This window comes from Corvus brachyrhynchos, unplaced genomic scaffold, assembly GCF_000691975.1.
Source record: "Corvus brachyrhynchos isolate BGI_N302 unplaced genomic scaffold, ASM69197v1 scaffold11, whole genome shotgun sequence".
Lineage (NCBI taxonomy): Eukaryota > Metazoa > Chordata > Aves > Passeriformes > Corvidae > Corvus > Corvus brachyrhynchos.
The window spans coordinates 3525594-3551281 of NW_008236965.1; the positions used below are offsets into that span (position 1 = coordinate 3525594).

Consider the following 25688-nt stretch of genomic DNA (forward strand, 5'->3'; position numbering starts at 1 on the left):
AAGAGTTCAACTGTGCATAATGTAAAGGTGTACAACAAACTCATTCCAATTTAACTGGTGAGATTTGTTTAACTCCTGTTAAAGAGATTTTTTTTTCCAAAAGACAGGATGGAAAGGAAGGAAAATATCAAGTATTGCCATTTTTATTCTTGAGCATATCACAAATGGTCTGGGAAGCAGAAAAGAAATGTTGTCCCAGTGACAGAAAACACAAGGTAGAAAGAATCCCAGATTGGAAACATTGGTGCCATTTACTCCACACATGGCAGCAATTGGAAAATGAGTTTCAGAGAGCCAGAGGGTGAGCAATGCTATACAGAACTCAAACCCAGTTCAGCCTCTTCTCTATTGCTGAGATTTCCTGGGACTCTGTGCATCAACAAGGCAAGGAGGAAGAAGAAGTGTGAGGAAAACAGTTTATATATATAACTAAATTCTAAGTATAGCAGTCAAGAGAATATTTTACATAACCTATTGTTTAAAAGAAAAACCATTTGATCCCACAACCAAAATGAAAAAAACCCAAACCCAACCCCCCAAACCAAACCCCAAACCCCTGACAAACAAAAGGCCAAACTAGCACATTTCAGGACTCATGGGGTTGAGGAAAGGGAGACTTTGTACAGTACATAAGGGGATGTTTTTCACATTTTATCCTGTTTTATACTACAAACAGTGGTAGCATTGAAAATAAGAGTCTTGGGTTTATTTGGAAAAAAACACTAAGTGAAAGAGGATACTGCTGCCTCATAGGTATCACTCCTGCAGCTTCAGGAGATCCTGTCATCTTATGGCTTTTGTTCATACAGCTTAATCACTAAGAATTCAGAAAGTTTGGTTTCAAAGGTCAGGCTTTGGCAAAAGAAACTTCCCTTTTTGTGAAACAAGGTGGCTGTGAAATAAAGGAGGGTTACTGGAGTTAAGGTAAGGGCATTGTCTAGCAGGTGTCTATACCCAGCTCTTCCTCACACCCAGCTGAGTCCGGCTGGGACACGTCCTCTGTGTCTGTGGAAGAACTGTGCTACCCTCAACACATGGTGGGACAGGACTTGTGTTATGTACATAAAATTCAACTAAATTTTGCACTAGAAGACTATTTCTGAAAAAACCCTGCAAGTAAGACACACTTTCGTAAAGACTGTTCAGTAATATTGCTAAGGTTTGATTATATAAATTATCAAACACTGGTCATTTTTCACTGTCCCAGTTTGGATTAGTCACTGTGCATGAACATCCTTTCATTAACCTCTTGTGGTAAGTTGTAGCATATACTGTCCTATTTATCTTAATGTGAATATAATTATCAGGCATTAGGGGGGCTTTTCTAAATAGATTTTCAATATCACTTACTGATAGTAACTAAGCATTTAGAAAATCTGCTTTTTAGTTGTAAAATTATTTTTCCTTATCCTTACAAACCCCACATTTTCCTTTCTGTATCAATAACATTAGCAAAATTATTTATGTAAAAAATCTCCAGCATATGGTTTTCTTTCTAGGTAAGGGTTTTAAGATTTGTTTTAAAGGAGAACAAATACAAATAACAAAGAACGAATAACGTGCTTTCGGATGGATACTTATCGACACTACAACTTATGAAACTCATGAGACTTGCAAACATTTTGAAAAGTAAACCAACTGCCATTCACATACAAAAATGAATGTGACCCTGTGAATACAGTGAAGTGAACTTACTGCATTTATCAACCAAATTATGTTTGCATTATGAAAAGAATTTTATGGCAAATGACTTCCCCAGAGTGGTTACAGACACAAACTGCCTGCTGCAAATCCCTGCCTATTCCTTCAGTTGATGTGGTCATGTGGGATGTGAGGAATCTTACGTCTGAGCAAACCTGCAGCAGTAGGAGGTACTTTACCCACCTAAAGTGGTGGAGACAGAATGCACCTAGGCTGGGACCAACCCACCAAGCAGGAGCAAAAGGATGCTCTGCACACCTTTCCAGGCCAAGTGTCAAAAGCCAATAAAAATGTAAGCAAAGGGGAAGAGAAAGTTCTCTGGAGAAATGTTTGAGAGTCACAATCAATAAGGTCTCAAAACGGCTCTCACACAAGAAGTCCTATTTAAGGAAAGGAGCACAGAAGGTGATACAAGTCTTTCTCTTTGAGACTGATTTATAAATAAATTTTTAAGGCACAGCAGCAGTCACTAATGAGAAGGTAGAAAGTTAGGGTTTTCCCTTTGATGTGTTTTTTTAAATAAAAAGCACAAGATTTTACCACTGCCACTTAAGAGTAAAAAACCCCACTTTCTTATGAATCTTCACATTATATATTTTGCCTAAACAGCCCACAAGATACCTGGTTATTAAATGGTATGTTTATGATAAATGTTCTTTTCAAAAAAGGGTTAGGTTGAATAACAGCAGGTTAATAAACTTACTTTTTAAATACATACTGAAACTTTAGAAATAGAAATTTCAGACTTCCCTTCCATAGTGACAATCAGTAAACCTGTACCTGCCTTTTGAAGATCTACCCTTTCCTTAGTTTGTATCCTATTTTGTGTACATATTTCTACATCTGTCTGCATACTCAAGAGAGAAGAACTTTGACTGGAAGTCCTTACCTACTATCTAGTCCAATAATGAAGCATATCTAGTTATGCATATTCCCCTAAAGGTAAATACTTTGCATGAGTGATCAGGCTCTGAACAAGAATGAATGTGAAGAACAACGGGGAAGAGAAAACCTTCCCCATGTGCCACAAACTGCTACCTGGCTGCTTCTCTTAGAAGTCCATTGGCAGATACGTGGTCCTCCTTACTAGGGAAATGGCTTTGACACAGAGTCCTGGGGAGGACTGCTGGCTGATCTGCCAACTGTCTATTGCTCAATGGTGGGAAGTTCCCACCATCTCCAGGTCTCAGACAGATGCAGAAATGAAAAGGAGCTGGTAGAGAGCCATGGCCTCTGCACATTATCCTGTAGGAAGCCAGTTAGGTATGGAAGCAACAGCAGGAGACACTCAATACTCCTCTGGAGACTGCAGAAAAGGGCACTAAATCAAACAATGATAATACAGGAGTATGCTATCTGCAAGTTTCAGCTTTTCCAACATCACCATAAATGCTTTAGTGTCCTCCATGTCCTCACTGAGGAACACCAAGAGCACAAATGTTCTACGGGAAAGCACCATGGTGCGGAACAGGGACAGCAGGACAGATGGTGGTGACAGCCCACGTCCAACCTCCAGTGCCTGCTCCTCTGCAAGGGCTGCACTCAGTCCCATGAGAACAAGGCAGTGGAAATTACAGGGCTCTGATCAGCAGGCATTTTTCCTCCCACTTACCACAGGCTTTCTAAATTGCAAATGTAACCCATCTCTCCTATGCACTTCATGTACTATAGCTATTGCTAAATAACCCTCTATCTACCCAGTACTAAAGAACTAAATAAACTAAAATCTAGCACATTAAATTGCTAAATTACTAACTCTTACTGTATTATTACAGTGCATTATATTATATTATTCCTAATTCTGCCCCTATTTTATCCCTCCATATTAGATATATCTCATGGTTATTCTTATGCTGTTAAGATACCTAATACCTGCAAAACTCTCTCCTTCAGCTCTTTACCAGGGTCTTACTGGAGTGACAGTTCACAGCTCCAAGATGGAACAGTTGTGTCAGAAAATAAGGTTATTTTTCCAGGGTAGTTGATTTTGTAACCACTGCAAAGTAATACAAAGAGCTGCTTCCAGACAAAGGTTGCCCTCTAATTTGGGACATAAACAGTGAGACACAGTTGAATAACCATGCTCAGGAAAAAGAAAAAAGAGAGCTGGCTGAACTTCTCATAGTTCTATACACATTCAAAAGGCACAGGATGTAATCACAACTTTACCATCCCACTGGGCAGTTTTTGAATTCTGATAATGATATCAAAATTCCTGGATATTGGCACTCTAATTGCTGGATTACACGGAGACTTAAGTTACATAAGCCTACGTGACAAGCCTCACCCAGGAGAAGTCTATGTTACATCCAAAAGACAAGCACGTGAGGCATGCATCTAATGGTGAGATTCCTTTCAATACAATTGTTAGTACTATTGTAAGCTAAAACCAGCCAGGCTATGACTGTAATGGCATATAAAGCTCAATGTAATCTACCAAACCTCCTGCATGGTTTATTCTGAGAACGGCTTGAAAAGCCATGTCTTTGTTTCCTGACCATAAAGCAGGAATTGTAGTTCCAGTCTGTCACCCCATGAAAGAGTTAATGTACAACACAAAAGTGGGAGCTGTGTTTCCCAACTAATGCTTTGGACATCAACCCTGAAAAAAAAGCAATGTACTAATTTTTTGCATTGTTATCAACACATCTTTTAATAATGAGTATTTAAGGAGAATTGGTCTTATTATTGTAACAAACTATTCTCTGTATTACTTTTTCAACTACTTTTTAAAGCTGTATTTCTGGGAATTTTTTTACATTAACTTACTTTACAGCTTTAAAAGCAGACAGAAACGTATGGAATTAATTATAGCATGAAAAAGTTAAATGTACACAAACAAATTTTTAACTTCAACCAGTAGAAGCCCCTTTGGTTAGTAAAGGCTTTAGCAGCCGATCATCAAGTAACACAATTGCTTTTTCTGGTGGTGCTTTTCATACTGACAACAAAAATACCACTACACCGACAAAATCCCTGGTGTGGCTAAATAACACCCATCCATGTTCCCACTGCCAGGCTACATCCAAGGGCAGTGGATGGAGATGCTGCCCCTGCCACAAATGCTGACAGCTAAAGCAACCTGCCATCCTGGCCTGGGATCCCTTCTCTGACTGGGTCAATAAAAGAGCCACAGATCATCTGAGCACTGCATATTAATATCATCATACCGTGTGGTTAAGGTAAAATGAATGCTGAGAAAAAACTGTTACCTTCTTTGTGCCCCATTTGGCTGAGACTTTTCATCAGCTTTTGCTAAAACCTCCAACAGGAATGGTGTCAAAACCTGCCCAGCTGGGGAAAATTGGGGAGGCAGATTATTATTATTATTGTTATTATTATATTAATATTGATTGTGTTGAGATATTCTAATTTAATTTGGAGCTCACTGGAGGGGCCCACACACAAAACATGGACTCTACTATTACTCTTCTGGCAAGGCCAACAAGTGAAATGTTGACACCACTCCTGGTTGGTTGTGCTGTGTTTAACAAAGGTATTCCCTTCTCTTCTCCTCGTTCTAGCACGCTGACCTGTCAATCCACTTGCCTTGACTGTTCCCAGACAAGTATTGTTGATCTGCTCCAACTCTATTTTTGATTCAATCAGGTCTCTTTCAGGGTCGAGGAGGACCATATTTAGCAACAAAAATGCTATCAGACCTCACATCAACAACCTGAAATATACTGCACAAAATTAGCGTATAAAAACCCTGCTTTTAGAAGCCTTGCTTTTAATTAGTTTGATTCCCATAAAAATATGACAGGAATCACCTTTCCTGTTCTAAACCAATGATTCAGCTGCTTTCTCGGGTATCTATAGCATCCTGAAAGCCCATCAGAGCAACAAAGAAATGAGCTCCTTGTCTTCCTGGAGTGAATTCCTTACCTATTTGGGAGTATAAAATGAAGAATTATTGATTCAATGTTTCACACCTGTTGGATACTTTCATCTGGTAAATTTAACTTATTTTTTATGAGAATAATTATCTCTATATAAAAAGCTTGCATTGAAAGGTTTTATGTAAGGTACTCTTCTGACAAGCAAAACATTCCTCTGTTGTTTGTTAAGAATTGCTTGCATATTTTTAACATGCAAGAGCTGTTTTCAGAGGGGATCCAATTTTTCCATAAAAATATATATCTTAAGCCGATCATATTCCAAACAATGCCATCACTAGTGTAATAAGAGAAATCCAGGGTTGCACAGGGATTTCATTAGACTAAAGATTCCTGTTACAGGAGTCAAATGCTGAAAACATCAGAAGCTCTTGACTGTTTTTAAACTTTAAAGATAGCAACAAACAGCAAATTTTAAATTATTTCAAATCCCTGAACATGCTGGACTGAATGAGATCTAGCATGGATAGTATCTCTTCAAGCCTGCTAAGACAGTACTTCTATATGCACTTTAGGAGGGGAAAAAACAGCAAACTAATCAAGGGAGTATTTTGTCGTATCACCTTATGTGTTCAAGCTCCTGGCTATACACTCCTTCAGAAAACCATAAGGCTGCCATTCATGCATGGATAGCAAAAAAATTTGTCAGACTGGCTAGGAACCCAGACAAAGCTGAAGAATGCCATGCCAGGGTTTCACGGCCCAAGATGCCCAGCCATGCAGGAGTCCTTAGCCCTCCTTCCCAGCCTTTTCTGACCCACCAAAGGCCCTCTTGGTGAGAGGACACACTGCACCCAGTGGTTTTTAAGGAAAGACCCTGAGTTCTTGGTGAAGTGGTGATAACCAGTAAGTAGTCACATTTACACTTCCATCAACTCCTACTCTTCCACTAATTCCTCCACCAGTTCAGAAGGTTTTTACCCTCAATGACCTTAGCACAAAAGTACAAAGACATCAGTGTGAAAATTGCTTCTCATTAGCCTCTTCCTTGCTAAATCATCCCCAGGCATCTCCAAAACACACAAACTGCCCTGTCACACACAGTTTGGTGCGGCGTAGCTGCCATACTTCCGTATGATGGCATTGTTTCACAGAAAAAAATAATCCTGCACTGAACATATTACAGCACCAATATGTGATTCAGGCCCTGGTTCTCTTCTCCTACATCTGACCCCTTCCCAGTGTGGAAGGGCAGAGCCAGGGAGAGACCTGCTGTCCTCTGGAGTGAGGGACCAGTGCACAGGGCCCACCAGGTACCTATTTCCCTGTTCCCACAGTAGCTCAAGCTCCTCTACTGGCACAAACCACCAGAGCTGCGTTGGAGATGGGCACTTCTCAAAGCCTTTTGAGTTGTTAAAAGTGGTGTTCTTTTTCAGGAGAATGAGAACAGGACCTCTGAGGCTTTCAACTGGAAATGAGAGTGCCATCATCTTAGAACATGCACAACTACTTGCTCCTGCTATCTCAACCAGGTCTTTAGATCACAACCAGGGAAAAATATCTTTAGTTTACTCAAAGGTAACAATATCCAGGAAAAGAGAAGCCTTATTAAAATGAGGACAGCTCTTCCCCGAAGGACTGCTCCAGCTCTGGGAGCAGTTGGGCAGCAAGGGATCTGCTAGTATGAGATGATGGCTGAGCAGGCAGGGGCAAGGAAAAGGAGTTGGAGAAAGGCAGGCACTGTGTGGGAGGGAGCACCCATTGCAGCTCCACCACTGACACCTGACCCTGGATTTGCTGTAGCTATCTGCTGGGAGGTGGAGACACATTTCAGACATAATTAGTTTTACAAGAAACCTCTCAATCTGGGTAATGACGTGGAGGGCTCAGCCCGCTCCCCTGTAAGCCTCCAGTAGTGCTGGTCCTCAGAGCTGCTGAGCACTCAGCCCTTGGTCCTGCCAACAGCGACAGAAAGGGCATCAGGAGGCTTGAAGACAAAATCCCTTACTGTCACCACAACTGGTGACTGTTGTCTGCAAAGGAATCCAAATGGACCAAAACACCCTGAGATGCTGGGGGAAGGGGTTACCTGTAAAAACAGCCACCCTTTGAAAATGCTGGGTAAGAGTGCCCTTCCCTCAGGGGATGGTAAGCCAAAGGATGCTTGTAATGAGGGGTTTCTGGCCTCCAGACCAGTCACATGCATGGGCAAGGCTCCCCTGGGCAAGCTGTAGCATGACCCAGAGCTGTTACACAGGGGATATCTTCCCAGCAAATTGCTACTCACTCCTGCTTTGGTTTGTTTAAGTGCTTTTCACCAAAATATCACCACTAAACAAAGAAAAATATTAGCATCTCTACAGCCTGAAAAACACTATAATGTAGCTGAGCTCTGTTCTCATCCCATAACAGCAACCTCCCTCCTATGGATTTCTCAAGCTGCTTAGTTAGCTGTTGTCCTCTTCTATTTCCTTCAGAAGTTACATTGTCTTTTTTACTTTCCTCTCCTCTGCAGTCTTGTACATGAATAAGCATTACACTTCTCTTTTCATGCATCAAACCAAACCTTTTTCTTTTTTCCCTATCACAGAAACATCTCATACCAAACAGTTCCCTTTAGTTCTCTTCTTGGATTGCACTTACGAAAAATGTCAAATCAGCTTCTACAAAAACAGAGAACTAGGGAGGTTTGGCTTCTACATTTGAATAAACACAGGAAGTAGCGTAGATAAAGCAGAAACACAATAAAATGAGACTCGGTTGTGACATCTCACCTCAAAAAGCAGTACTGAAAAAGGCAGAGGAGGGCTGATAGGTTTATTGTGATGCAAAAGGATTTTCCTGCAAGGAATGCATGGTCTAGGGCTAATCAAGACTTCTTCCCTATAAACAAGGGGGATGGAACAGAAACCTGTATAATTATGAGGACCTACATGCAGAGAAAAGGTTGATAATTGCCTCTTCAAGTAACAGAAACATCTGAGAGTTTGTGTGCTAGGTTTAAAACTAACCAGAAGGGACGCTTGTCTTTCTAGCCTGGAGTTAAAATGTGTAACTCCTTATTGCCACATGACAGAGCTCAAAGTACACCTGAGTTCAAAATCAATAAAACTATTTTGTGGAAGAATGATCCATCAAGGGTTACAAGCAAGACACCTTTAACTCTCCCTAGAAATACGTTTTTAGGCATGGTTCAAGGCAGGCTAACTGGGCTAGCTGGGATATGGGGCTCACCTCTCTTTAGTACAATCACTTGTGCTTGCAGGTGACTTTTTAAAACCCAAATAACTCTGAGTCTGAGATCTAATATAGAACTAGACAAATCAATGTTTTGGACAATTTTTGCTAAGCCCACATCTTCTGTGCAGAATGGAAAGGTTAGATTGCAAGATTAAATAGTAAAACTAACAGGCTCAGTGAATTTTTAATTTTGCAAGGATTTGGTTTTTTTCAGAAGAATGTAGACACCCCTGTTAAAGAAGTTGTGTATCTAGTGTCAGTAAGTGCATTAATTTTCCCATATAATGCCAGGACTTGCCATCAGCACAACTGGCTATTCCAAAGAGTTACAGAGTAACCAAAATGTTCAGTGTATATTATATGATATATCTATTCAACACTTCTGTGAAAAAGTAAGAATTTTCTCAATTTAAGTTTTCTATGAAAAAGTACATGAGAAGGTAGGATCAAGCAAGAATTTACCTGTTCTGGTTACATATCAACACAACAGCTGGTGATGAAAAAAATGTTGATGACCATGATTGATACACTTCTTTGTGAACTATAAAACAGCAAGAGCACAGTCAGCTTAAGCTGAAGGTGTTTAAAGCAACCCCTTAGCAGGTGTGTGCAGAAACCTTGGGGGGATTTCAGAACTGGAACTCCACAGTAACAAGTCTATGTGCAGAGAACAATCTTGCCTGCTCAGCCTGGAACTACCACAACCATTGTATTTGCCTTGGAAGGAGAGAACAGGTGTTAGTAAAATCCAGAAGGACCAGAGATGAAGATCTGGCTATATACTTTTGGTCATTAATAACAGTGCTAAAGATGAGCACTACCAGTCTAGAGAAATGCAAAACATACGAGGACAAAATAAAGAAACAGCCTCATGAATTTGTCTTTTAAAATCCTACTCTATTTCCAAACAGTACAACTGAGTAAGTCATCGAAAGAGAAAGTCTCAGCATGGCCTCTGCTAGCACCTTCAGAAGACAAGAGCTAAGGGGCCACTATGAAAAGGTTTTATTTGCCAAAAATAACTGTCACCCCAACTAATTATGGACATTGATGTTACAGGGTTTTCAACTTAATCACAAGGTTATGCCAGATTCTCCTCCTTGGAAGACAACTTGGGCTGAGCAATATTTCAGTGCACTGGCATGGTCAATGCACAAAACATGGCCCCAGCATAAAATCCATCCACTTGGCTCACCTGTGCAAAATGCTAAACTGCATAAATATTTGAAAGAAAGGCTAAAGCAACATACAGTAGGTTATGCTGTAAGACAAATGTGACACTGTAGAAACAAAATACTTTTAAAACAGTTTTTCTAACTGGGGAAAGATTTATACCAGCATCATCCTCATTTGTGGCACAGAGAATTAGAGGCTGATGGGATTTTCATTTCAAAAACCAATCACAACTCAATTAAACTCGTTCCATAGCTTATCCTCACCATTACAGATTTATGCCCTATTTCTAATCTTCTACCTTTTGCTTCCATCTCACCCCACTCAGTTTTGCAATCTCCTCCCAGCCACCCTGATGTTTCCAATTCCCACGTACTACAGATCAGACTGCACAAACTGTTTCTTTTCTTTTTCAAGAAAAGGGGTAAATTAAGCCTCCACCACCTTGGGGGTGTGCTTTCTTTGTTCACTGGGTTACTCTCAGCAACCTCCTACTCCTCATCATTCCAAGGCACAGTGACGCTCAGAAATGTACACGGTCTTCTGACAGCCTTGGCAACAAAGCCAAATCTATGTAGAATATAAAATCTCACCCCTCCACACCTGCCTTCCTCCAAGTAGAAACTACAGGTGTCACAGGTGCTGGCTGCTCAGGGCCATCCACCCATGCCCTCATCCTCCCATATTCGACCTCCACTAAATTTCAGGAATAATGAAATCCATAAAGACCCAAGTGCTATTTTCAAAACTGAAGAGTCTAATGTTTACTGCAAGTGACTTTTATACTCTCCTATAAATCCCATAATCTTGTTTAGCCACAACATACACAAGCTTAGGAAATAGGTCTTTTGGGATGGGACAGGCCAAGAAGAAGGTAGCTGACACAGTTCTGAGTTGTATTAACTGTAAAAGTCATTTCCAAACTGTGAGTCTTCAAGGCAATAATATTTTAACTTTATGAACACACTGACACTTCCTTCCACCTTCTACCAATCGTTCAGAAGTAATTGTACCAAAAATTTCAGCCATTCTTTAAACAAGTATTCCCAGGAAAGCTAACACACATCTTTTTTCCCTCTCCTTTTACTATGGAGACATTTTACAGATATTTTACAGATTGTGCAAGACTTTCATAAAATGAATTTTCCTTAGAGTTTGCATAGATACAAGGATAACCTTTTTATTCTGTAAGATTCATGATAGCCACTATAAGGTGTCCTTATCTGCTGGCAGAATTCAAGGTTAAAACATAAAGTGAGCAGAGAACTTGGAAACTATTGATTTATTAATCCATAATGCACCAATGTCTAAAGTGCATTTGTGTTTGTTGGGTCTTTTTTTTTACATTTTATTTTTATTCCACAGTGTCACCATTTCATAAACAATGTTCAATTTTCAATGTGTCGGTATAAAAAATTTATGTTATGGTTAAATTAGTCTAGTTGATTAATAAGTACTTATAGCCCTTGGAAGAATCACATGAAACTTTTGAGGATACATTAAGAAACAGGACATTAAATACCTAGATCATACAGTGACACTGTAGAAGGTAAGTAGAACATGTAAAAAAATTAATAATTTAGTCTTGTATAGTTTTAGTTTGGAGTGTAAAATTTAAATGGAATTTTGCCCAGGCTCTTCACATAGTCAGAAATAAATAAATAAAAATACTCTCTTCTGTCTTCTAAAGAGACAGAAGCAAGCAACTCCCGTTGTCTTTAAAGCCATTACAATAAAGATAAAAATACAAATGTTTTGCTGTAAAATTATGTACATGTACTTAGCTTAATTAAAAAAAAAAAAGCAAATGTCTTGAAAATAACTTTTTTTTTTAATTAAAAGTTTAAAATAAATGGCAGGACACATTCTTGCAGGGAGGAAAGAAACAGGAACTCTTGCAATAATCAGCTTCAAGCTTTTTTAGATTTAGTATGATTTTTATATTGGATTTCAAGTGTGCACATTGCTACAGCAAAAAAATCTCACTTCAATGCCAACTGTAGAAGCTATTGAAATATTTCTATGTGAATTCTAAACCAGATTTTGCTATTTTTACTACAGGAAGATACTCTCTAATTCCCCATGTCTCATATTCACCATCTCTCAAGTATTCCATGAAGACCACTCTGCACATGTAGGAAACCCCACTGACAGGGGATTCTGGCATCGCCAAGCCTCTGGGTGCTGTGCCAGGAACCGTTCCTGGAGCCTCCCCAAGCCATCCCTACTCACTCAAAATCTGAGCTCCTTTAAGCTGGAACTAAAAGCACAAGGATCCCCAGTTAGGTTTTCTTACTTACTCTCATCAGTGGTGCTGGGTAAAATGATGAGGGTAAACTTCCTGTCCTTGCCACTGCCTGATCTCTGTCCATCCCTGAATTTACATCCAGGAGAAATCTCCTAAGTGAGGCTTCCTTAGTTTTGCTTCCTCCTTGAGGCCTGTAAATCATCTCACGATAAAATGAATGAACGTTTCAAAAACTGGCTGAAATGTGGTTTAAATTGAAGTTTTTTGGCAGCCTCCCTCCCCACTCTCTGATGGTGATAACAACTCTAATACTTTTAAACAAATCAGCAGTGATAGTCTATATTCCAAAAGCCTGAAGTTTACCCCTCTGGAATTCAGAAGAGAAGAAATAGCTGGTATTATTTTGTGCCAGCAGTACTCAAAATGTGGAGCCAGAAAGCAAAAATCCTACTTAAAATGCAGCCATTTTCTTAATGTAAATACAGTAAGATCCCACAGAGAACTTGTTTCATGCTTTGTTCATAAAATCATGCTATTTCATAGCACCACACTAGTAAAAAGATGCTGGACTGCTGACCATCGTCAACAGATTCCAAAATCCACAAATTTGGGGCACAAAAGGAGACAAAAAATACTTATCTTCTTGGTTTTAAACCATGCTTTTTTTAAAAAAAGCTAGAAACCTATTTTATTAATAATGAATGAGAACTGCAAAATTACCTGATTACAGGGCACTTTTTTTTGTTTGTTAATACTGTATTATCTCATTTGTTTCAAGAGAACTGGAAATTCTTAATGTTAAAAAACAACAGAAGATCTTACAAATAAAACACACATGGCTACTATAAACTCTGAGCATTAATGAGCCTTCTGCTCCCCACCTATCTCCAGGTAACATCTTCCTTGGCTATTTAGATGCAGAAGGTCTGGGACACAGGGAACAATCTTTTCCTTCTAGAAGTTCAGCTCTCAGAAGTGAGCAGTATTAGCCACCTTCCCTATGCAAGGTGTCCTCTGACAGCAAAAGCCAAGCCCAGATGGAGGAGACACCAGAGGCTCACTGTTAAAGGGAGGGCTGCACTGTGGGGTTCCCCTGAGGCTGCTCTGCATCCAGAAACAGTCCCAGATGGTACCAATAGCCTGAACAGTGCAAAAGAATAAAATTATTAAAATCCACTGGCACCAAAGTGTGAGGAAACATCTCCTAGACTGCTGGAAGACAGTCTCAGAAGCTAGAATGATATGGAGGGATGAAATCCCTTGCCAAATTTTATAATTTTATATAATGATATGGTAAATGCTGTGCTAACAGACATAGAACCTGGCAAACACCAGGTTAGTCTGCAAGGCTTTTTTTTTTTTTTACCTAGTTAGGCTGTTAGTTTTACAAAATGTCATATTTATTTGTTGGCTGGTTTTAGCCCAATTAATTTGACATTTTAATTCAGCTGAGGCTTTTATTAACATGAGCTACTTAATGTGGATAGATAAGAGGCCCAGAAAAAATCATAACAACTACAATTAGAAAAACAACCATTAAGCAGAAAAGCATCTGGGATACTGTACAGCCCAAAGTGAAATATGAAGTACAGTATGGTTGCCAAACAGATGCTTATCACAGTTAGAGCATAGAACAGCCAGGGCAGAGCAACCTTCCTGGTTTCAACCAGATGTGCTGCACCCAGTTTGGACACTGCCATGGCAGAAGAGATGGGAGTCAGCCTGGAAAAGCCAGGGAAGCTCAGCAAGAGGCATCAGAGGCCTAGCAAACACTGTCTGTAGGAAAAACTAAACCAACCTTCACAACAACCTTTCAGCTCAAAAGAAGGGCTACTATAATGGAGCAGTCTGTTTTCTGTGCCATAAGGAAATGGAAATGCTGGGCTTAAATTGCAGAGGGAACAATTCAATATCCATTAGCAGAAAAAAAAAAAAAAAAATTATTCCTTCCCAAAACACCAAAGAGGAAAAGCACTGTCTGGAGGGAATGAAGAATGCCCACCATTGGGGTGTTTAAGATTTGGAAGGTATGGCAGCTCCAGATTTAGATGGCTAATGGATAATCTTCCAAATTACTTCCAGTTCCCTGGTTCTGAGACATGCACACCACAGTTACATCTTCACCAGGGTCCTTGCAGAGACCAAGATTTTAACCTATACACACTGCCCTCCTGCACTGGAAAGGTTTAGGAAACCAGTAAGGACATTATGATGCCAAAAGATAATAATCTAGTGCCATTTTAGCTGTCTAGGGGTATCCAAGGAAGTTGCATAGCGCTGGCAGGTTAGACACTTCACCTCCACAAAATCTGTGACCCTCCGCAGCAGTAGCTAGTGTCTGCAAGGAAAGTCAGTCAGAAAGCCAGGCTAGCATGCTAGGACAACTCACAAAAAATTGTCCTACAACATTGATTGCACAGGCCTCCATGAAAATACTCATCTTAAATGCAAAAATTCTGAGGACTTCTTTTTTAAAAAATAGATCAAACTAAACTGCTTTGTAGCAAATGTGGCTTTTCTGAGTCTTCTGTGCAGCTAAACAAAAAATCGGTAGGATGCCTACTGTTTGCACTGAAGTCCTTAATATCCCATCCTGTTTCCCATGATGAACATTAATTAAACAGGAATGCATGTTTACATGGTGACCCTCCAGACATTCAGCATAGTTGTAGTTTAATAAAACTACATCCCTCGCATGTCCTTCCATGCACTACTGACTCAAGTTCATCCTTGTTTTAATGGCTGCCTTGAAAGAACATGAGAGCCACACACAACAGATGGTACCACCTGGAGATGTAATGAATACATTCTGAAAAGATTTTAGTTCTCCTCTGTTCTCCTAGTCCTACTGGTACTGTGCCATCATCTTCTGATTTAATTACCATTGATTATAGAAAGGATTTAATCTTTTTTTTTAGCTTTGAAAATTTAAAATTATACATTTCAAAAGAACATTCTCATGTACATGACACGTAGCTAAATTTTTTATTGTAGATTTCTGTTTCCTTTGGATTTGGAAACCTTCAGATCAGGTCAAATCCCCACCATATCTCAAAGAGGAACTATCCCAGTTCTGCAAAAATCCCAGTGAGAAAGGGCTTTGTCATGGAAAAATTCCAATTAAATTGCAGTAGTCAAATCTAAGAGTGTCTTTAAAACAATTTTCAGTGAGTTTCAGTGAGAAGGTTTATATAAACGATTTAAAAAATGCCTGTTTTTCATGTTTGAAATCAAAATGAATGTGAGTTTCCATTTTAGGACAGGAAAACCCTCTTTTCAATGGAAAATTATGTGTTAATTAAAAAAACCCAACAAGTTGGGTTTTCCTTTTCATCCATAAAGTAGTATCAAAAAAGCTACAGATCCTCATTTAGGAAATTTGACTATCACTTCAGAATTGAAAGCACATTTGGAATGGAGGAAGTGGAAACAGCAAGCACAAAAAAAGGCTTTTTTATACTGAATCTTTTCAGGCCAACAAACTGGGAAGAAACAGCATATCCTTCAGTGGGGTAAACAGAGAGCCCTAGAGGACTTGGACTGTCTTCCCTCTATTGCTTGTGAAGTGTTCTAGCACTTATGAGTGGCCTTTTCCCAAGGAGAGCATCTCTGCAGCCAGACTCAGACAGGGCAGCAGCAGAGACAGAGCTTGCTGACACCAAGTGGAAAAATTATACATAAACCAGACTGGTTACACAACACCTGGCGAGAGAATTAATGCAGAACATAAAATGCCCCACCAGAAATACACCGTCACATGTACAGATTCCCTGTTTCACCACCCAACCCGAAGGGGTCTCTGGTAGGGAGTAGCCCAGCTCCATTGAAAGTTCCCAACTTAGTAACTGAATTGAGGAAACTTAGCAAGAAAAGCAATTTAGAAGAATGGCCATGTATGAAATTCTCTTGTGCATTACTTTTGCTTATAAAAAGACAATTTAATCCACGTATTTCAGGCAAAAGCAGATGACCTTTGTTGGCAATGAAACCCAAAGCTATTAAAACCAAAAGAAAAGTAGGAATTCATCTCTCCTTTGCATTTTTAGCAGCATGGGCAATGGAAATCAAATAAAATTTTAAATGTGGCAACAATATATTTGTGGGCAAAATGCATCTATATGTATAAACACTAACAAGCATAAAATTAAACTATTCTTATTTTTGTTGACAGCCCATATTGCTTCCTGAATTGCTACTCAGTAAATGATTCAATATTTGGCTTTCAAACACTGCAGGCAATTTTTTCCCCTTGAACTGAATTTTTAAATCAGGATATGGAAGTTTTATATCCCATAATTTTTATTTAGAATACAAACTCACTTCTGCAGTGGAGTTGCTTTTGCATATGAGAACTGAAAAAGCTTTATTTAATAAATTTTAAATTTTAATTAAAGAACATGCTCAGAAATAAACATATCTACTCCCAGTACTTGTTTATCTACGATAGTCATACTTTTGAACATAATTAGGCAGCATTTTTAGGTAAAATCAATCTGAGTTAACAGTAAAAACAGTGCCTTGGAGGCAATGGGACAAGTAGACAAGGCATAAAATGCTGATGGTCTTCAGCCCATAGGAGTGCAAATGCCCAGTCAGGTGACACAGGAAGGCTCAAACGGGAATTAGGACCGAAAAATAAGATCCCCAAAAACAATGCTCAGAAAAAGCAGACATGTCAGTAACCTACTCCAGTGTCTGAGCATGCACGGGCTGTGTCACTCAGAAGGGTGTCAGGCAAAAACCACCCCTCCCAACCTGCTCTTGGTTGTACAGAACTGATAGTGGATGCAGTAAGTTAGAATAACACCCTCCTTGATGTACCAGAAGGTGCTGCACTTTGTGCCATTCACCAGCTTCATGTGGAATACTTCTAATGTGAAACATTACCTCAATTTCTCATAGCTCTGCTTATTCAAGGCACCCCTGGCCATTAATTCCAGAGGGGAAGATACAGTATCTTAATGGTTCTCCCTTGCCTCTCAGTGAGGATAAAACTAGGTGGTCAGAGGACAGGACATCACTAATGATGTCCTCTCTAAAATGGAAAGAGGCTGTCAGAAAAGCAAACTGCCCTACTAATTTCAGCCACATATCCTCATCAACTCCAGAGCACACAATCCAGGCTTTATGCATTATTCATCCTGACTCCCAAGTTTCACTGTTGCCTAAAACCTGCCAAAGTGAAGACATGCTACCTAAAATGCAGAGAAGCAAAACCTAAAAGTGTACACAGGCTACCACTTCCTAACATAGTGTTTAATTAGCCAACACTGATGCTTCTGAGACACACCATTTGGACTGTGCATTACAGCCCTCTCATTAAAAAGAGGGAAGCCTCCCTAGACCTGTATTTTGGAATTTGAAATACCTGACCTTATTTGGAGTATATCTTTTACTAGCACTAACTCCTTCTTGAAGGCAAATGCCACCTAGGATGTCCCATGGATACACCTTCTTGGGCACAGTGCATGATGCTTGTTGCTAGTCATGGGAGTCCTTAAACTCCTCTGTCTCAGTTTTGAGAAACTGTTCTCAGTTTCTCTTATTCTCTTGCTGATTTGTAGTTTACTGGGGAAAAAAGGGAAGGAAACCTCTCAGGCTTGGTAACTCAGCACAGTCATTTGATATCTCTTTCAGTGATCAGCCCTCCCTGACATCAAGGTGAGCTTTCCTGAAACCCTTCACAGGGACTGGACAACTCTCTGAGCTGCAAAATGCCAACATTAGCTTCTGTTCTGGCTTTTGACAAGTGTTTTCAGAGGTTTAAGGTTAAAAGCCAAGTTTCAGAGACCAGAGCATGAGGCTATTGTGTTCCTCTGAGGCAGCATTCACAAGACTATGGGACTAAGCATGGGATGCCAGGAGATGTTGCAAACCTGAACAAGAGCTTGTGGTGATGGACCAAAATGCCAGGGAATACGTGTGAGTGTGCCCAGCCTTCAGAAGCACTGTGAAATCTTTTAAAGGTGACAGAAGTCACATGAGGAAGACTGTTGCATCTTGTAAACACTCTGGAGGGTGAAATCAATGCAGCGAACAAGTGGCTCCCAGCCTTTAATTGCCCCAGAATGGCAGCCATTGATTTATTAAAATTCATATAAGACTTTGTTCCAGTTGTCCATCCTATATAGAAGACACTCCAAAATGATGATGGGGTAGCAACAAAAAAATCCTTAAACAAGTCAGGAAGAACTACAGTACTTAAGAGTGGAGAAAAAGGACCGAAAACTTGCAGAACAAAGAGGCAAGAAACAACACAGAAGGAAATGGGGTTTAACAGTGGGAAGACAGTCTAAGTAATTTCCTCCTGCTGCAAATACCTTTTCAAACTCAAACATAGACATCAATGTCTGCTCGTGTTCCTGAATAAATTTTATGGAGCCAGCACAGTGGAAAGCTCCCTTGCACACTGTTGCAGGTCCCAGGTGAGAGTTCCCTGGAAAGTGTGCCAATATTGCCCCAGCCAATCCTGCAGTACATGGAGCCACCACAGAGCCCCTGTCCCAGCAGTCTTTGGGCAGATGAAGAGCACCTGAGACTCCTACAGACACCGCTGTTCTCCAAAGACTTTTTCAGGGAGTATGCAAAAAAGGTGCAGGCTTTTCTGCAGCTAAATTGATGGGATCAACAGCCAGTTACACTCTGCAGAGAGCTAGTTATGTACTTCTTGTAGATGCTGAAACCCTAGTAATGCACAAACCAAAGAAGTCTTTGAAAATGAAGGAACCATCTCCAATGATAATTTCAAAAAACAAAGCAAAAAATGAAATAAGCTTTCCTGGGAAAAAAACCTGGAAGTAGTCTCTCTAGAAGTGCTCTTTGCATGAAGATCTATCAAACACAGAGTGCAGACAGTGGTAGGGCCAGAAGGGAAGGAGATGATGGTGTCATGATACACTGCTGTCTCCTAATACCTCCCACTAGCAGAAAACAAACCTGCAAAGGCCAAATTTGTCCTTCACAACTGAATCACAGAAATGCAAACACTGTGCCACAGCTTCCAACCTGCCCTCCGTGCACAGGCTGCCCCTGAACAGCACAGCAAGGGGCATGTTTGGTGCCACAGGTCTGAAAGTGGTTTGCCATTTGCATAGTCAGGAGCAAAACACATGGACAAGCTCAAATATCCCACAAGAGAATCCTCTTTGATTACAAAGCAAGAGACCATTACAAGATGGTGTCAATATGGAACATCTGAATGATTTACACAAAAGTCATTTGGGAAATACAACAATCCATTAAGGATTAGCAGTGCAATGTTATTGTGATATAACAAGACAAAAAAGCAACTGAACACACAACAAAGTTAGGTTCTGACAGATAAACATAGGAAAGGACAACCCATATTTTTAGTTTACCATATATATCTAGGCATTGTAGCAGAGTTGATACACAGAACTATTTGCAGGGTCAGTAAAGTCTTGCAATATCTATTTAAGACATAAAGTGGTGACTGACCAAGAGAAGATGTTTAATTGTTGCAAATCAGTATAGCTTTAGTACAAAGTCAACAGAACTATGTTAAATTATAGCAGGTGGGGACAGCATCTGAGAAAAGTGTGGAGCTCCTAGTTTGTGGTGCAGTTATTTGAAAACAATTCTGCAAAAGAAGTTGGAAGAAACAGGATTGCATTTTACTATTTAATTTAAATTCATGTTGTTCTAAAAGTGAGAATGTAAAAACAGAAAGCTGAGAAAACAAACTTTTGGCAATGACATCTGACTTGTACAGCAACAACTGCAAAGGAGCTGCGTTCTTGTCCCGCAAAAAAAGCAATAGGAATGATAAAGCTTTAGAACACACACATGTACACACAAGAACACACATAATCATCCAAGAGCCCAGAACTATGTCAGGATCACAAACGTGTAAGGCAAATAAATATATTTAAAAGATTCTGATATCACATGAGGGAACATTCAAGGTGATGTTAAAACATTTCTGAAAGAGAGAGGATTTCCTTTCTCCAGCCAGTTGCAATGTTTCATTTTCCCAGAGCAATGCAAGTGAAGGGGGCAGTGAGATAGCCCACACAAAGTCACCCATCCTGTTAGTGACTTAGCAGATGTAAGGAAATCTCTCAACTCAGAAACTGGATTTTGCACTTAAGAACACCATTTGCCGGAAATCCTCCTGCCTTTTACTGGTAAGGGCACCGGAAAAAGCCAGCATTACAAACAGAACATTGCAGTCATAGCAACAAGCAATTCAACACTTAAACTTTTCAACAGACAAGACAATACTTCACTTCTGGTTTTGTAATTTCAAGGTCAATAACTCATCATGAGCACTTGACTTCTCTAGCTGGTCGTCAGTGTCTCAAAAATAATCTCCTGTTAAAGCTTCAACCAAGGAAACCTCGTCCCTCAAACAAAAAATAAAAGCATGTGTATACAGGGAGACCACTTCAAAAATTAAACCTTTTTTCTCCTTTTCTGGAAACTAGTATAGAAAGATGGAGAAAAGCCGAGGTTCTGGCCCAATAAATCAAGCACTAGCCTTTTACTAGTAATCAGCATGCTATAAAATGCTTCAACCAGGTACACAAAAACATTGAAATTGAGATTCAAAACACCTAAAAACTTAAGACCTTGCAATGGTATCTGTAAATAGTGTCCAAACAGCACAGTAAAGCCAGTGGAAAGTCTCTGACTATTTCCATTTTCAGTAAGGACTTTTAAAAAAAATACTTTTGTATTGCTATCAGTAAAAACCCATTTGAAAACCAAAACTGAAGGCTAAAAATAGGACAAAATGTTCTGCATGGTTGATGAAATTTAACCCTGTTAATTAGACAGCTTCATTTCACAGTCAGTAAGAGTCTAATATTACCTAATAAATGTATCAGTTTTTTGCAGAGTCATGCATGAACACAACTGAAATAGTGCCTTTTTAAACTTTTAATGCCATCAAATTTAATATCTGCAAAAGAAACCACTGCTTCCTCAAAGCAGCAAAAGAAAGTCAAGAATTGGAAATGTTTAGAAAGTAATGCCTAAAAGCATAAGGCCAATGGAAAACTGTGGGTCTCTCCCAAGCAGACTAAACAACATCCACATCAATTTTAATGCTCAACAAAGGTGCTAACTTTAGTGAATCAACTTAAGTAGGTAGCTAATTCATTAAAGCTTTCATTACCCTTTCCTATCTCTTAACCATTTTTATATTTCTTTACTGCAGTGAAAAAGCTGAATTTGAAGAAATAGATAGCAGAAAACCTTGGAGAGCTTCAAGAGTCATCCTACCTTCTTTGCCACTTCAGGTAATTTAATTGCAGTGTAACCCCACAAATCACGAGTGCAGGCTTCACTGACTGACTCTACAACCTGGGTGTGGACTCAACTTTGCTAGCAGCACATGCTGAGAAGCTCCACAAACGACAGTGAAGGACAGAGCATGAAACAGACACAAAAATGTGTTTACATGTTCAGGAGGGACAGGGACCTTCGCTAATCCCTACTTATTTGGATTATGTTTGATAAGTAGCACTAATCTCTATGTAGTTTATGTGCCATGTCACTGAGAGTTACTCAACATTATAATTTTTTTTAAGCCTTGCTGGTCACATAGTTGTTCTCTATAATTTTTCTGTTTGTTTGAAATGCTTTTTGAATTTCTTTCTTTATAAATCACAGTGAGAGGAACTGAGGAAAATACCCTCTCTTTTTCAACTTCTTACAGATTTTGGGATGGCTTGTGACCTGCCTGGCTGGATACTACACAATCACAGCCTAACTCTGCACTCTAGGATTTACCAAGAGGTTTTTACAGCTCGGATGGGGCTGGCTGGAAATCTCACTAAGTATATCCTGAAACACTCCTGTCAGTGGGGGAGGATACTGTGCAAGTGTAAGCATGAAGAAGACATGGAAGCAAAATCCATTTAAACTAAGAATTACTAGTAGGAGGGGATTGGTGACCAGCCTACAGGGAAGTGTCTGGTGATCATGAGAGGTCATGCAGCACTCTGGTTATTAAGCCTTATATATAAGGCAGTCCAAAGAGGTGTGTGACAAGGGGGACCTGGTAAAACATGGGGGATGTTGAAAGACTATTGGATAGGAAAAAGGAAAAACAACCTCTACATTACACAAACAGGACACTTGAAAAGCCACAGAAATATCCCATACTTACTTTTATCTTCCTGGTTTTCTTCCGCTGCTTTGCCTTCCTCTTCCTCCTCCTCCTCAACCTCCTTCTGCTGTGCTTCTTCATGGTGGTCGGCAGCACCGACTGAAAGGCTCTGGCAGCAGTGGTTGAAGCCGCTATCCCGAGGCAGAGTGAAACTTCGTGGCTTTCCCCCATTCCCGTTCAGCACTTGCATCCGCTCACCCTCCACGAGGGGGAAGGGGCCGTAGTGGTCTTGCAGGTGGCACTTCTGGGTGGGCAAGGTTGACTGCCGCCGGTGCTCGGGGGACACCACGGCCACCTCGGAGAACACGGAGTCCTCCAGCGGCAGCGTCTGCAGGTAGTGCAGTCCCGAGCTCGTGAGCGGCGTCTCAATGAGGTCCTGCCAGGAGCGCCGCTGGCTCGCGGTCTTGCGCACCGGGGACTCGGTGGTGCTCCCCGCCACCTCCGGGCGGAACTCCTCGTGCGACGACTGCGACTGGGATGTCTCCGTGGAGGAGAGGCGGCTGTGCTTGGGCTCCACATAAGGGCTTGTGCAGCTCATCTGCAACGCCAACAATGAGCAATCTTCAGATCAATGCACACCGAGACCTACTGCCAGTAACAGCCTCTCACTTTTCATTGTCACCAATGGCACCTGGTTCATTAATGAAGGCGCAAATGTACCTAATTAACCTGCCCTGTTCCTAATTTTAATGCATACCCCTGTCTGTATATGTCACCCCTGTAGGTCAAATACTGATACTTATTCATAATAAGTATCTTTACTATGTCACTTAATCCATAAAATAAGCCAACAAAATGTGCAGAAAACTTTGCAAAATAGTGCAAAATACGGCACTATGGAAGACTTAGAAGAGACGTACCTGGTTCATTCAAAATCTTAAAAATGCTATCCAAATGCCTGTTGTTATCCTATCTTGCTTTTCTTTGGAATCATTCTTGCAGTGCTTCAGTACTGTCATTCAAAGATCTATAATTTTGTAAGATGAAGTATTGCCTTCAAATTAAACATCATGAATGCTCTCTTTCCCCTGAATTTCCCGATTGTGCATTCCAGAAACCATATCCAAGTAGACGCATTAGTTAACACTGAGTATGCAGACATGAAAGTTAAAATTGCCAGTGGAGAGTAAGTTAGAGGTCTATAATATAGTTTTATATCAACAGCTGCTTCAAGAAAAAGTAAAACCCTGAAATCCCCCTTTTTTCTAATTTGTATTTCTCTATAAGAGAAACCTATTTTTTCACAATAACAGAACACCCGCTATAGTGGTTTGCAATACAGGACAGAACATTTTTATGTTCGCATTTCTCTGGAAATTCAAGTGTAACTTGTTACTGTAAAGCTTCACAGCACAACTGCTGGAGCCTTAAAGAAGAGTCTGTGTTGTTCCTTAGGTAATAACATTTTCTCAGGAAGTTGATAAGGGGGTGGTGAGGAATTGCATGGATGAGTAGCTGTCCATCATGAATGAAGAACAAAAAAAATGAATTCCGTAACTTAATCTATTTCGTACAGCAAGTGGGATTATAAATCCCTGTACTCTACAAACCAGTGGAAACAGCACTGATGGCCATTGAAGCCTGTGATGTGTGTTACTTAGCAAATGCCTTAAGTCAAGCACTGACTCAAAAAGCACAGTCGAGTGCCATCCTGGGTGCATGCATGTGCTCCTGGGCAGAACAGGTAGAAAGAAGTGGCACTTTGGGTACACATTCCTAGGACAGCTGCAGGTGACTTACTGAAGGTGGCCGTGGGTAAGTGTCGTACGGGGGCGGGGGGCTGTCCTGCTTCGGTGTCGATGGAGTGTCAGCTTCCTCCTTGTCACTCTCACTCCAGTAATCTACAAGTTACATAAGGATCAGGTCAAAAACTGCCAACACATTTTGATGCATTTTTGTATCAGAGACTTGCTTCCACAAAAGCAACTGGAAATTCCTCCTTTGGTATTATTGGCAGTGAAACACCACAATGTCGATGCCATCAATGGTAGCTGCTGCAATTTGGAATTGTCTTAATCTAAAGAAGGAAAATTCTAAACACTGTGGTGTATACTAGATCTACTGTCCCATTACAGAGATATTAAACCACAACCTGAAAATAAGACACAAATTTAACTCTTGTACACACCTTATAAATACAACAGACACATAGAATACTCTTAATACAAATATCAGACTTTTAAATACTTATACAGCCATAAAAATAATGATGATTGGACATGTATTGGCTGAAAAATACTGAAAATATTTTTTGAATGGAAAAGATTAAAAATATAGCTTTGCTAAAGTCTTGTTGACTGCAAATAACATCAACAAGTATATTTAGCCAGCTGGCAAATCAAACAGGTAGGGGTTTTTGCACACATGAATAATCAGTGCTATTTTTCTACCCATTGTCTCCATTCTGTTCTACCAGTTACACAAGTTTTTCAATTCAATATCTAATAACAAACAGCTGTATTTAAGGTAAGACAGAAAAACTTTATATCGTATATGTGCTTCATAAAACTGCTGCTGCCCTGTTATCCATGCAAGAACATAAAAGTGATATGGTAAGGAAAAAATATGACAATGACATTTAAGAACAGAGTTCAAAAAGAAGGATGAGAAAGTAGAAAAGACGTAGATTTTGTAGGCTAAATTTAATGGGCTACATCATTTCATTTTTTCAGGAAATCAAGTCTTGGCCAAGCTCATTTCAAAGGGGAAAACAAATGGAAGAATATACCACATGGGAATTTATATTTATTCTGTTACAAATATTTTTTTAATCAGAACAGCATCTAACTACAAGGACTGAACCTTAATATTCCTTACAAAAAAACCCTGTTTAACTACTGACTCAGTTCAAGACAGACAACTCTTAACATTTTTGTACACTGTAAGGCTTTTGCAAACATTTCTGTTGCCACTTTGTTTCTGACTGCATTACCTTCCAGTGTTGGGATAAATCATTGCACAAGAGGACACTATAGCTCAGACTACTCACAGATTAATCACAAGCAATTTTCACTTCACCTAGTAAGTGTTCAACGAAGTGCATGATTGACTACTCTCTCTTTGATAGATAAGGAGAAAAGGATTGATTGCTGCTTCATAAATGACCTAAACTAAAAATTTGAGTTGGCACAACATATAATTTTGACTTTAATGATTTTTTATTACAATTATTGTCTTGTATGATCAATGATCTACCATACTTAAAGAGTTAAAACATAAACTTACCTTTAAATGACACCATCTTGAAACAGGTGTCCCTATAGTTTTGTGGTTTTTTAGATTTTAGTAATGGTGGGGACAGCCTTATTTATCTACTTATTTTTTCCACGCAGTAGCAATTCTGTTTTTACTC

General features: G+C 39.8%; 1 protein-coding gene and 1 long non-coding RNA gene across 2 annotated transcripts in view; both read right to left on the reverse strand.

The window, feature by feature from the left end:
* LOC108445255 overlaps positions 1-12849 on the reverse strand; it is a 16092-nt gene extending 3243 nt beyond the window's left edge. The window contains exons 1-2 of the long non-coding RNA XR_001860055.1: positions 12837-12849; positions 9311-9312 (exon numbers count right to left, since the gene is read on the reverse strand). This is a non-coding gene — a long non-coding RNA (uncharacterized LOC108445255). The remainder of the gene's footprint in view (positions 1-9310; positions 9313-12836) is intronic.
* CNKSR2 (connector enhancer of kinase suppressor of Ras 2) overlaps positions 1-25688 on the reverse strand; it is a 173217-nt gene that overhangs the window by 18178 nt on the left and 129351 nt on the right. Inside the window, exons 19-20 of the mRNA XM_017728390.1 lie at positions 24077-24177; positions 22337-22874 (exon numbers count right to left, since the gene is read on the reverse strand). Of these exons, the coding sequence (XP_017583879.1) occupies positions 22337-22874; positions 24077-24177 (639 nt within the window). The remainder of the gene's footprint in view (positions 1-22336; positions 22875-24076; positions 24178-25688) is intronic.